The sequence below is a fragment of the Canis aureus genome, chromosome 16 (assembly GCF_053574225.1).
Source record: "Canis aureus isolate CA01 chromosome 16, VMU_Caureus_v.1.0, whole genome shotgun sequence".
Classification (NCBI taxonomy): Eukaryota; Metazoa; Chordata; class Mammalia; order Carnivora; family Canidae; genus Canis; species Canis aureus.
This window is the reverse complement of record NC_135626.1, coordinates 62444063-62456848: the sequence shown is the minus strand read 5'-3', so window position 1 is coordinate 62456848 and position 12786 is coordinate 62444063. Positions and strand designations below refer to the sequence as shown.

Genomic DNA, 12786 nt, shown 5'->3' with positions numbered 1-12786 from the left:
TCCCCGGGGTCGCATCACCAAGGGCACGCCCTTCTGCTGGGCCCCCTGCACCCCAGCCCCTCAGGCGGGAACAGGCACCTGTGCCTCCGAGGGAGAGGCCCGAGTGAGCAAAGCCAGCTCTGCGGGGGGGACCAGGAAGAGGCACCCAAACCCCACAGGGAGTTCTCCGCGGGCGGGCATGGGAACGGTGACCCTGCGGAGAGCAGCCAGAGGCGGGGCCGCGCTCAGGCCGCACCTCCCCTAACCAGGGACTGGGGGCCAGAGCGGAGGGTTTCAGGCGCCTCCCACCAGCATGGGGCGGGGCCGCGCCCAGCACAGAGCTCCTGCCGCTCTACCGGCGCGGGTGCAGGCACACGGCAGCCCTGCAAGCACACACACGCCCCGGATCACAAACAAGCAGCCTCTTCAAAGGCAGAGAACAGAAACAAAACGGCCGTCCACACGGATGAGGCAACCAGAGCAGCCGCGGACGGGACAGGGCGGGCTCGGTGGGCAGCTCAGCCACACGCGGGGGACACCGAGGCCAGCAGAGGCTGGGCCCTGCTCACCGCCACCACAGGTTCTCGTCAAGCAGTGCCGCCTTCGTGAAAAGTCTAGAACCCTCTAGAAGTCTGCCCTGCAAAGCCAGGGAAGGCCAAAGAGCAAGCGACGTGATCCTCTTCCGCCTGAGTGATTCCAGCACAAAACACCTGAATCACTTCACACATGTAGAGAAACCCAGGGGCACCGGGACCCTGGCCCCCACTCCTGCGCCCTCCGTGGGCTCAGCCTGGCTCCTTGCACACAGTCACCCTGCAGAGACAAGGCAGGGCTGTGGCTGCCGCCTCGTCCAGCGGGTGGGACATACTCAGGTACACAGCACCCCGGGGGCACCACAGACCACGGCACCCTCCCCTGCAGAGGGACCCAGAGCAATGGTGGGCTCCCCCAGGAGCAGGGGTCCCTCCAGGAGCAGAGGTCCCTCCAGGAGCAGAGGTCCCTCCAGGAACAGGGCTCCCCCCCAGGAGCAGGGCTCCCCCCAAGAGCAGGGGTTACCCCAGGAGCAGGAGTCCCCCAGGAGCAGGAGTCCCCCAGGAGCAGGGCTCTCCCCCCAGGAGCAGGGGTCACCCCAGGAGCAGGACTCCCCCCCAGGAGCAGGGGTCACCCCAGGAGCAGGACTCCCCCCCAGGAGCAGGGGTCACCCCAGAAACAGGGCACCCCAGAAGCCAGCTCTGGGGAAAGCACCATGCATCACACACAGACTGTGCCCTGGAGCCACAACCCATTCTCCAGTGGCTGTGACGGGAACAGAGGGCCCAGAAGCCAGCCCCCCGCACCTGGATGGGGGACACAGGTGCTTGAGCCCCACAGCTGGGGGCACCCGCCCGCAGCGCGCACAGAGCCGGGGCCAGAGAAGAGCCGAGGTACGGGCAGGGACTCCCAGGGACAGGGACGGTGGCAAAGGCACGACGGCATGGGGGTTCTCGCCACTGCCCTGTCTGCTTTTCCCCGAACTGAGATGTCCGAGCACCGGAGCTCAGGTCACCAAGAGCCTGGAGGGGCCCTGGCCGTGCGGGGGGCCTCCCTGGCTCAGGCCCCGCAGGGCGGGTGCTCGGGCAGTGCGCCCCCTGAGCTGCGGAAACACCAGCCTCTTCAGCTGGAAGAGAGCCTGGCCCGCCCCTCGCTGGGGCCTTCCAGAAACATCGGCAGCTCAGTGCTGTGCTCCCGTAGCAGGCTGTCGGCACTTCTGATGGTTCGTCGTCAGGACGGACGAGGGAGAGGCCAGAGCAGGGGGGCCACCCGTCCACCGTCCAAGGGACTAAGGTGGAGGCGCGGGTGGAAGCCCCGCCCGCCCCCCAGGGCCCGGGACCCGCACGCGGCCGGGGCGCCCTCCCTCATCGCCCCGAGCTGCCAGTCAGGCCCAGCCCAGGCCCGGAAGGCCGTGGACGGTGCACAGAGCAGGAAGCAGAGGCTGGTGCGCTCAGGGGTCACCGGTGCGGGGGGGGGGCTGGCACTCAGGGGTGGCCCAGCGGAGCCCCGCAGGCGGAGGTCACGTGTGCCGCCGCTGGAGGCAGCAGGAGGGGGCACGAGGAGCTTCTGACTAGGCCGCCGCGACCCGGAGCAGAGGGGCGCCCCCTGGCAGCTGGGGCGATGGCCGCCCACCCACTGCAGCGGGGGCCAGGTGGAGCAGGGCCGCCTGGGGCGCTCAGGAGCGGGGAACCACACGGTGGAAGCCTTGGGCCTGGGACTTGGGGGTTCACCCGGGAGGGCCGCGTGAGCTGAGCTCGTGCTGGTGGTTCGGGCGCACAGGGCTCCGCAGGGAGCGGGTGGCGGCAGCGTCCTCACAGCCGGCGGGTTGGAGCCCCACAGGGAGGGGCCGCATCGCCGCCCCAGGTCCCTGCCCAGCCCCGACCCGCAGCCCCGGCCTCACGGAGGCCCCATGGGACGCAGCAGCCAGAGAGTGGACCGAGCTCTCTGACGTCAAGTTTCTGAAAACACCTGTGGTCATGAAGCCCTGGCGGCTCCTCCTGGGCCGCCCCCAGGGGCGCTCACCCTTCCAGACCTGGTCGTTCCCAGGCCGTGGGGGTCCTGGGGGGAAGGCCTGCGGGGAGGAAATGGTCAGAAACAGCCCATCCCCAGGGGCCACAGACAGGAAGACGAGCAGGAAGTCAAATGAACACCAGACAAAGCGACAGAGGGGTCAGCTCCGCAGGAAGGTGTGACCACACATGGGTGTCACCCCACAGCCAGAGACAAGCCGGTGTCCTGGGGCCCAGGAGCGTGCGTCGGCTTCCCCATCAGTCCACGAGCGTAACACGGAGTTTGCACCTCTCGTCAGGGGCCAGGCGTTCCCTCCGAACACAGCACACGCACACGTATGTGCACACGTGCACAGGGGGCCACGGGCCGATGGAACAGCCTGTCAGCAGGTGCCTAAGACGTGGTCACGTGGGAATCCACATGGGCCTCACCCGGGGTCTTGACTTGCCTGCAGGGAGGGGAGCTCAGACCGATGTCCCCGCTCCCCGTGGACCGATGGGACCAAGGAACTAAGGAACCAGAACGAAGTGCCCCTCAGAGGGTGACGTGACACCTAAAACCCCAGTGACATGGTTCCCTGGTGACAGTGGCCAGAATGTGCCACCGAACCCCAACCTGTGCAAACTCAGCCAAGAGCAAAGGATCCCAAATGTGAAATTTCCACCAGGGCCTCAAGGCAGGAGCAGGGACAAGCGCTCGGAAGGGCCTGGAAGACCTCGCACAGTGACCAGCCCAGGACGGGCGCCCCCTGGGAGGCAGCATCCGCCCCCGGTACATTGGCACCTCTGACGCCCCGAGTTACAACAAAGCGAAGACAAGTGCCTCTTGGTGTCCGAGAGGCCTGACCTGTCCCTCCCAGCCCCCATGCCGGGCTGGCCAAGCCGGCCGGTAGCTGCTACTGTGGCACAGGGGTCAGGGTGCATGCGGGGGTCCTGTCCACGCAGATGTGGCCCGAGGGCGTGCGAGGAGAACACGTGTGCTGAGCCTCACGTAGAGGGGAGCCTACCAAGGCTCACAGAAACCTCAGCAGGGGGTGCAGGCCACTCCCTTGCTCCTGTCCCAGAGGATGGCAGCAGGTCAGCAGGGAGTGCTGGGTCCCCCCAGCAGCCCTGGCGCCACGTCACAGGTGCCACGTCACCGTGGAGGTGACCCTGTGGCAGGGCTCAGCACCACGGTCCTATGGACAAACTCGTTCAGAGCAGCAAAACCCGCCCAGAATAACCCAACTGCCGACGGAGAGGAGAGAGAAACGATGGTTTGCTCACAGAATGTTCTACTGTGCCAAGTGGGCTCTGCTGCTGGAGAACGACCCGAGGGGGCACAAATCCATCCTCCCAGGGCCCCCAGCAGCCTCTCCACGCTCCTTGGCTCCACGCTGTTCCCATGTCACCAGAGCGCCTTGTTCCTGCCCACCTTGCACTGTGTGTCCCCGCCCCCTCCCTTCCCCTTTCGGGGTCGCAGCTTCGACGCCAGGCCCTGGTCACCCTGCCCGGGGTCCTGGAGGCCGCACGCCTCGTCCACGACTGGGGGATGCTCTGATCTGCAGCCCAGCCCACACCCCCCAGAGCCGGGAGGCCTCCAATGCCCTCCCCCCAAGAATAAAGATTTCAAACACTTCCAGGAGGAGAAAAACAAAACACCCTAAACTAAAACCTGCTTGGAAGAAAGCAGAGCTGGGCCGGGAGTGCCTCCTTCCCCAGGGGAAGACGCAGCCTCCTCCATCCTAAGTCAGCCCCACCTTCCACCAGGTGGACAAACAGCTGCGGACACACTGACGAGGCCTAGGCCCTTCCCACCCCCGTGCTGAAGAAGCCTCTACAGACCGGACGGTCCCCCGACCCAGGGGAAGCGGGACCCAGAGCACACGGTCTGGGCCCAGAAGAGGGACGCCTGGTGCCCGGGGAGCGGCCGGGAGGACGGTGGCGCAGGAACAGCACGGTGCCCGGGGGCCTGGGACTAAATCAGCAGAGGTGCTCGGGAACGAAGCGAAGGAAGAAGAAACAGGTGAAAACCATAACCAGAGTCACATTAATAAAAACCCACGACCTAGGGATGTCCGGATGGCTCAGCAGTTGGCCATCTGCCTTCAGCTCAGGGCATGACCCCGGGGTCCCGGGACCGAGTCCCACATCGGGGTCCCTGCAGGAAGCCTGCTTCTCTCTCCGCCTGTGTCTCTGCCTCTCTCTGTGTCTCTCACGAAAAAACCCACAAACCGTAAAGTCCAAGAAAAAAAAAAATCAACCAACTGGACTTCACTGAAATTAAACACGTTTGTTCTAAAATCCCTGCTCCGGACACAACAGGTGAACACTGGGGGCGCCGGCTGTGGGGCTCACGTGACCGACGATCTCCATCGAGAACACACGAGTCACACGAGTCTCACCCTTGGCCACGGGACCAAAACCCCAGCAGAGGAGGAGGACGTGAACGCACACTTGGCTGAGGAAGAGATGCAAGCATGTGAGGCGCTGCTCGTGTGTCGCTGGTTCACGGGGAAGAGGCAAACTTGGAAAGGCCCACACTGGAAACCGCCTGGACACTGCTCGGCAGATGGCAGGACAAGCAGGCGCCTCCATCGGGCGGGAGGGCCCGGGCGCTGCGGCGGGAGGGACGCTGGCCCCATGGGGACAGGGATGACTGTCACGCAATTCTGACGGTAGCAGAAGCCAGGCCACACGCAGGGTACATTCCGCCCCACACGGCCCCACCGACGCCATGCCGGCAAATACCCGCTAACTCCCCGTGCAGAGAAGCCCGACTCCACGGCCAGGCGGTCACTGTGGTCTGGAGCCAGCATCTCCGGGGGACGACAGTGGCTGCAGGGGCTGGTGGATGGTTGCACCCCCCGTGAATATCCTAGAAGCCCCCCAGCCCCACAGCTGACCCCCGTGTAAGTCGTAGGGCACGTGAGTCACGTGTCAGTAAAGCTGAGAAGAGATGAGCCTGCGGAGGAGGGGCTGGCACAGAAGACACACTCACGGTTGGGCCCCGAAGCCCCTGGGAGGCCCTGAGCGACGGGAGCATCGTGCATCCTCACGTCCTCCGGGTGGGCCATGGGGCTGGCCACCAGGAAGGCCCCGCACAGCCACACGCTGGTCTGTCAGCTGCGCCCCTTCCCCTGGGGCCGGAGGGCCTGGTGACTGAGGCCCTGACCTGCCCACGTGGCGAAGCCTCCGTGAAAATGCCTGAACCACAGGGTTCAGGGCCCTGCCGGGAGGGGAACATGCCCTGGGCTGGGGGTGCGGGGACCGAAGCCCCCGGGTTCAGGCGTCCCACCCACGGTTCCCTCCATCTGCCTGTTCATCTGTATCCTTCTGGCACCTTTAGGATAATCTGGTCAATGTAATTAAGTGTTGCTGAGAGTCGTGAGCTGTTCTAGCAAATTCTCCAACCTGATAACAGGTCACGGGAACCCCTGCCGTGTAGCCCAAGTCCGACAGCACTGTGGCCTCCGGACACGCTGCTCCACCTCGATGGTGTCCGGGAAGGCCGCGGCCGCCAGACAACGGGAGACCTGGCTGACCCAGGGAGCCCCACGCTTGCTGCCAGCGCGTGTGCTGAGAGGACACGGGCTGACGTTGCCCGGCACCTTGTGGCCACCACTGCAGATGCGCACACACCCAGCAAATTCCTACCTGGTGCCGGGCCCCACGCTCCCCATCCTGGAGCCACACGCTCATCCTGCCCAGTGCGGCTGCAGGGAGCAGACAGGCCTGGTGCCAGGGGAGCATGTGACTCCCCCCACAGCGGAAGGGCCCTCTTGCTGCAGGAGCCTGTGCGCACACAGGTCACACAGGCCACCCACCCGCCCCGAGGGTGTTGGAGGGCCCAGAAGCCCCAGGCAGGCCCACGTGTGGCCTCTGAGCCCAGAGCCCGCTGGTCCAAAGCACCACCTGCCACAGGACCAAGGGCCTCCGTCACCGGCCAGGCTGCACAGCCACCTCCCCATCAGCACCCTCCGCACCCCCAGGTGCAGGGCAGCGCGGCGTCTGTGGAGGCCATACGGGAGCCAGGGAGCAGCGCAGCCCTTCAGACGCCGGACAGAGGCCGCCCGCCACCCGTGCAGGCAGAGCCAGCCTGTGCGAGGGGCCTGCCCTGGCCACACACCCTGTCCGCACGGTGCCCCCGGCCCCAGGAGGCTCCTTGGCCGTGTCTGTCAACAGAGCAGCCGTGTTTCACACCAGTCTGGGCGCCGCAGCCATTCCTCCAGGGCGGCCACCACCGGCAGGGGCACGTGACCGCCGGGCCCGGGCGCAGGCCCCACGTCCCCTGACAAGGAGCACCAGACGCCCCTACAAAGCGCCACAGCTGACAGGCTCTGCTTGTGGCTTGGGACAGTGTGGGAGGGCGGTGGCCTGCTCCGGGAACCACAGCAGCGACGCCGACAGTCTGGTGCCGCCACCTGCCAGTGTGACCAGGACACACAAGGGACACTGAGCGCCTGGGGCACGAGCGACACGAGTGTGTAAAACAGTGAGAGCACAGAGAGAACCACCCGCCGCAGGGGCTCCGCCTGCTATGCTCTGGGGCCTTTCCCCCACTTGTCGGGCAACAAGCATGCAGGCGGGTGCGTCCTTTTCCAAAAAACCAGGTGGCCCCACGTGATGGGCTGGGTCCCTCCTCGCTATCACACCAGGAACACTCCCCGTCACCTCAGTCCCACTGCTACACGGTGCCCAACACCGGCCTCGTGGTTCCATCTCCTCGCCCCCCACCATGCTGCTCGGGATGGGGGTGGGGACAGACCCAGCGGGCGTGCTCTCAGCAGCCCCCGAAGCTCCCAGCACACCCCACTTGCAGCCGGGCATGTGCCTTGCGGCCCTCGCCAGCTCTGAGGCTCACAGTCCCTCAGAGATGCCGATTTGACAAGGAGACTGGACCCCAAGAGGAATCAGGACCAGGCACAGGAGGGGACCCCAGACCCGCGCGGGCACATCTGACGGGACAGCCGCCTGGGGGTTCCCGCTGCATCAGGGGTCTTACCGAGTTCCTTGGAGCCCTGGCTCTCGCTGGCTAGTTCACCCATCTTCACGAGGGCGTCAAAATAGCCTTTGGCCGCGTAGGTCACACCTGAGAGGAGAGAAGGGACAGTCAGTGCCCACCGGAGATGGACAGGGCAGCCCTCAGCACCGCCACGGTGGTCGTGGGCACAGCCCGCTCCGTGGCCCTTCCACCTGTGCTGAGCACAGCCCGGTCCGGCTGACGTCCTTCCAGCAGCTTTCCCCTACGAATGTGGTGCCCGCTCAGGCCTGGGGCCTCTCAAGCCCATGCCGGGTGCTGCCCCCAGCGCCCGGATCCGGCCAGGCCGCAGGGCCTGCTGACAGCTCACCTGGGGGAAGCTGTGCCGTGGAGACCCCAGCCGTGGACGGAGGGTGCCCCTCATGTCTCTGAACAGAAGCCATGCGGCGGGCTGCCCCACAGTGACCGTGGCCGCATGGCCGCGTGCCTGGAGACTGGGGGAGAGGGGACCCGCCTGCCCTGCAGGCCGCCGGGAGCACGGGGCAACGCAGCCTGTCATCTCTGCCTCCAGAGCCAGGCCGGGCCATCTCACCGGGCCCTTCATCACAGGCTATGCAGCGGCTTCCACGGAAGCGACAGCCAGGAGCGCGCTCGGCGCCCGGACGGCTGGCCTGTGATGGCTGCCCAGAGGAGTGGGCTCCTCAACGCTGATCAAAGGGCAGCCGAGCCCCGCACGAGTGTGGCCACGGGGACGCTGAGTGGAGCGGAGGGGCCGGTGGTGGCGTGGCTGTCCGACCTCTGTGCCACTGGGTGGTCCGGGAACACGGGGCGGAGGAGCCGCCAACTTTCCACCAGTGCCCCCGGGGAGCCTCGGGGAACCGGGAGTGGGGGCAGAAAGCTCTGGAGGAAAACTTGGCCTCACGTTGAAGAGAAGTGGGCGGCATGGTCTTGACCAGGACTGACTGGGAGTGAAGTGACACCCCAGGAGGCAGCCAGGTGAGGGCGAGCAGAGTCCCCGACGGCGGCTCCACAGAGGGAATCCCCGTCAGCCGAGTGCACGGGGAAAACCCGCCCCATCAGAAGAGATGAGCCTGGTCCTGCCCCGCCGAGGTCCACACCCCGCCCTCCTGCGCTGCCCTCCTCCAGCTTGGCACACGGGGGGCGTCTGGGGCAGCGGACCCGAGGCCAAGCCAGCCTGCAACCCCCGGCAGACAGAGGCCCCCACTGCGGCCTGTGACCTGCAACAGGCTGCGTTTCAGCTCCAGCAGCGGACAGAACCTGTGTTGATGAGCAGACGTGCCTCTGTCCCTGCTGGGGACCGGCAGGCTCCCGGGCAGCGTCCCTGCGCTCAGGGCTGCGGCACCGGGTGGGGTGGGGGGGGCTTCAGAGAGCCTGGCTGGGCGCAGAACGCCTGTGAGCACCCCACAACCAGAGGGCGGCACGGGACCCTGCCCGCCCACAGGGGTCAAGGCCATCGACCCCTCAGCAGGAACAGGGGAGCACGCCCCACACTCTGGGCCTGCTCTGTGCGTGACCTCAGGCTCTCCTTCACAAGGGTCAGTGGGCAGCGGCCTCCCCCGGAGGGGAGCCCCAGGGCCGGGCAGAGGCCCACCTGGCAGAGGGGGGTACGACAAGAGGCCCCCCCCACCCCCAAGACATTGCAAGTGGGCAGGTCTGCAGCCAGGCACCTGCACCTACAGACCAGCAAGGCCACGTCCAGGAGCAGACAGGTTCCGCCGGGCGCTCTGTCCCCCGGGCGACCACGGAGACAGAAAAGAACAGGAGCTGCCCAGCTTCGGCCTCTCCCTCCAGGCTGCTGCCTCCAGGCCAAAGTCCCACCAACCAAGCCCCCTTGGGGCCACGGACATCCCAGGGCAGCTGCTGGGGGTGTGGGCTCTGCTCACAAGGATGCCACCCCCCCAGGTCAGGGGGCTTGACCCCCACCCTGGAGACACAGTCAAGGGTGGGGGAGACCAGCAGTCAGGCCCCCAGAACAGGGCGCCCCTGACCGCAGTGTGAGTTACCCGGCCCCCGCCAGGGTGGAAGCGTCCATACACACCCGCGGCCCGCGCTGCAGAGAACTGGCACTGACACCCCTTCCCTGAACAAGACCGGGCAGCGCTGCCCCTGCCCCAGCGCCCAAGCCCAAAGCCCAATCCTACAGCCTCAAGACGCTTCTGCAGCAGACATCCACACCCGCCGCCTTCAGGTGCTGTGGACGAGCACCGAGCCCAGACCCCAGGCCGAGGCCAAGGACGTGGCCGCCCCCCAGCCGTGGGCGCAGACAGCAGGCTCGCACGACGCCGAGGTATCCACACCCTCCCTCTGCCAAGGGTTTTCTTCTGGAGCAAAGCACCTCCTCCCACTACTGAGCCATCCACCTGCTGACAGGCCACTGCTCCCACGGCCTCACCTGCCAGGGCCTTCTCATAGTTCTTCCCCATGGCAATGAAGTTCCGGAGACTGGGGTTGAACTGCTCCATGATGGTCTGCGGAAAGCAAGAGAAAGGGCGTGAGTGACCAGGTGGCCCGGTGACCCCGGGAGTGTCCCAGGGGAGAAAATCCACAGGGTGGAGACCGGGAGGCCCCAGCCCCACCCTCGGCAGACCCCCCCAGCCTCAGTTTTCACCTTGTGCAACGGAGCAAGAGCGGCCTGCTGCCCGGGGCTCTGCAGATCGCACGCCGAGCACAGAGTGCCTGGCACAGGATCGCGCCCAGAAGTGTTGCTGCTGAGGTGCCATTACCCCGTCTGGAGGAGCTGAGTCGGGGAGGGGAGCCCCTCCGGCTGCACATAGGGCTCAGTGCCCCTTCCCACCCAAATCCTGGCTCAACACGCCAACTACGAACACGGCTCTGATCAGAGGGGCACACGGCGGACACACAGACACCCCACTATGAACCATCTCGCAGCCCCGGGTCCTCTGCCCCAGGGACCGCAGTTCTTCATCGGATGAAATCAGATGTTCGCGGCCAAGGCCAAGCAGATGTTTCAATGACAAGGCGTGAAAACAGGCCCACGCAACCTCCCGACGTGAGTTCCACGGGGTAACAGGGCCGACAGCCGACAGTCGAGAGCCGGCCCGGCCACGCGCGCCCCTGCCGCACTTTCAAAGAAAACCCGCCGTCCCTGACGCCCGTCTGGGAACAGAGGCGGGGGACTGTGTCCCCCCAGAGCCCCTCTGTCCCCCAGTCACACCCTCCGTCCCCTCTCCTTGCGCTCAGCCAGCAGGAGGGGCTCCAGCTGCCCTTGCCCGCCCTGGGGTGCAGCCAGGGGCATCCACACAGAGGGACGGAGACCTCAGCCACAGGGAGCTGTGCCCTCCTAAGCCCTGGGGCTGGCCCGAGGTCCCACACCACATGGGAGCAAGGAGAGGGAACACGGGCAGCCGTACCCATGGGGCGGCGAGGGAAGGGCACTGCTCCGCACAGCACAGGGGCCCATGGCGGCGACCCTGCCTATGCCCCATCCCTGTGGGGCTGGCATCCCAAGAGCAAAACACGTCCACACCACATGCCGGGCAGGGGGCAAGACTGCGGGACCTGGCGGGGGAGCAGGGGAGTGGGGCATGCTGTCTACAGAGGGGAGGGCTGGGGGTAGGGGATGGGGGGCGGGGCCAGAGCAGGGAGGAGGGGGCGGATAAGGGGGAGGGCTTGGGGCAGGGGGTGGGGCCGGGGGCAGGGCAGGGCCGGGGGCAGGGCAGGGCCTGGGCAGGCAGCAGCAGGCAAAGCCTGGGCCCAGCCACTGGGTGGAGGACAGGGGCGGCCAGGGGCTGAAAGGCTGGGGAGGAGGCAGGAAGCAGTGGGGAAGGCCCTGCTCCCGGGCCTGGAAGGGAAGTGGAGAGAGGGTCTGAGCAGAGCTGTTGTCCAGCCACCTCCCGAGGGGAACCACTGGTGCTCGGGGGACTGCCGCCAGGGCCCAGCAGACACAGGAGCCCTGCTGGACCTGCCCTGGGATCTGAGAAGCGGGGCCCTCGGCCCTCGGGTCCCATCCACAGGCACCGGGACGTGGGTCAGGTGGGGCTGAGGGGCAGCGGGGAGGCAGGCAGGATGCAGGCCGCTGCTCTGGGGCCCCAGGAATGTGGACCAAATCCAGGGAGCACCTGGGAACGGGGACAGGGGCGTCGTTGCCAGGCAGCAGGATCAGACATCGGGAGGATTGGGAGCAGGAAGCCAGGTTTAGGGGTCACCAGCCAGGCGTGAACACAGGGCGTGTGGGAGCTCCAGGCGCACGGCGCAGGCTGCCTGCAGAGACCTCAGGACCGAGGAGTGCGACAGGCTTCATGTATGTCTGGTTTTTGTTTTTGTTTTGTTTTGTTTTGTTTTAAGATTTTTACTTATTCACGAGAAAGACACACGGAGACAGGGAGCTGAGCAAGCAGGGGAGGGGCAGGGGGAGGCAAAAGCAGGCTCCCCACTGAGCAGGGGCTCCATCCAGGACCCCGGATCACAACCTGTGCCCGCGGAGCCACCCAGGTGCCCCCACGTGTGTCTGTTCGGTGAAGGACAGAAGGTCCATAACCCAGGCAGGGTAGGTTGGGTCCCTGAGCCTGCTGGCCAGGGGTGCCTGAGGTGTGTGTGTGTGTGTGTGTGTGCTGGTGTGTGCACGTGTGCCCAGAGCTTCAGCACAGCACGAGTTCCTCGCTGTGACAATGGGCACAGGTGTGAGACGCTGCCCTAGTTGATGCTGGTGCCAAACCCACCCGCATTCCCAGGACCGCAGCCACCCTGGCTCCGGGACAGCACCCCCAGCCTCCTGGGCAGAGGAGGACACGCTGCCCAAGCTCACTCTGAGCCCATCAACATCCTGACAGCAGGAAACGGGCCAGGAGGCGCCCAGGCCAAGCGAGGGGATCACCGTGGCAGCCCGCCCACACCCTCCCAGTGACACACGGGGACAGCCGCCAGGTTTCGCTCCCTCTGTGCGGCAGCTGAGCTCACGCGGAAGGAATGCGGGAGTGAGTGGGCAGGGCAGCCTGGGTGCTGGGGTGCGAGTCAGGCCACCTGGGCAGGGCAGGGCCTCCGATCTGCTGAGAAGGCTGGTGGCCAGGACAGCAGGCCTGGTCACACAGGGGTCACTGTCTCACCTGGAGGCGGTGACAGAGGCACCTGCTTGCAGCCCTGTGCAGATCCCGCTCTCTGGCCTGGAAGGCAGGCCTCCTACGGAAGTCTGGATGGACACACAGCCAACCGTCACCCACCTGCCTCCCGGTCACTGGCTCTCCTGGCACCGGGGCAGCCAGAGACCAGCCAGGTCTGCCTCAGAGGCCTGGCATGGGGTTCCTCCTCCGGCCCGGCCCGGGGGGGGGG

The 12786-nt window shown here is 66.5% G+C and overlaps 1 protein-coding gene across 7 annotated transcripts in view; it reads right to left on the bottom strand.

The window, feature by feature from the left end:
* BAIAP2 (BAR/IMD domain containing adaptor protein 2) overlaps positions 1–12786 on the bottom strand; it is a 59085-nt gene that overhangs the window by 34971 nt on the left and 11328 nt on the right. For all 7 annotated transcript variants that reach the window (XR_013355046.1, XR_013355047.1, XM_077854565.1 and 4 more), the window contains exons 2-3: positions 9893–9968; positions 7504–7590 (exon numbers count right to left, since the gene is read on the bottom strand). Coding sequence is in view for 5 of the 7 variants with exons in the window: in XM_077854565.1 (XP_077710691.1) it covers positions 7504–7590; positions 9893–9968 (163 nt within the window). In the remaining 2 variants the exon portion in view is untranslated. The remainder of the gene's footprint in view (positions 1–7503; positions 7591–9892; positions 9969–12786) is intronic.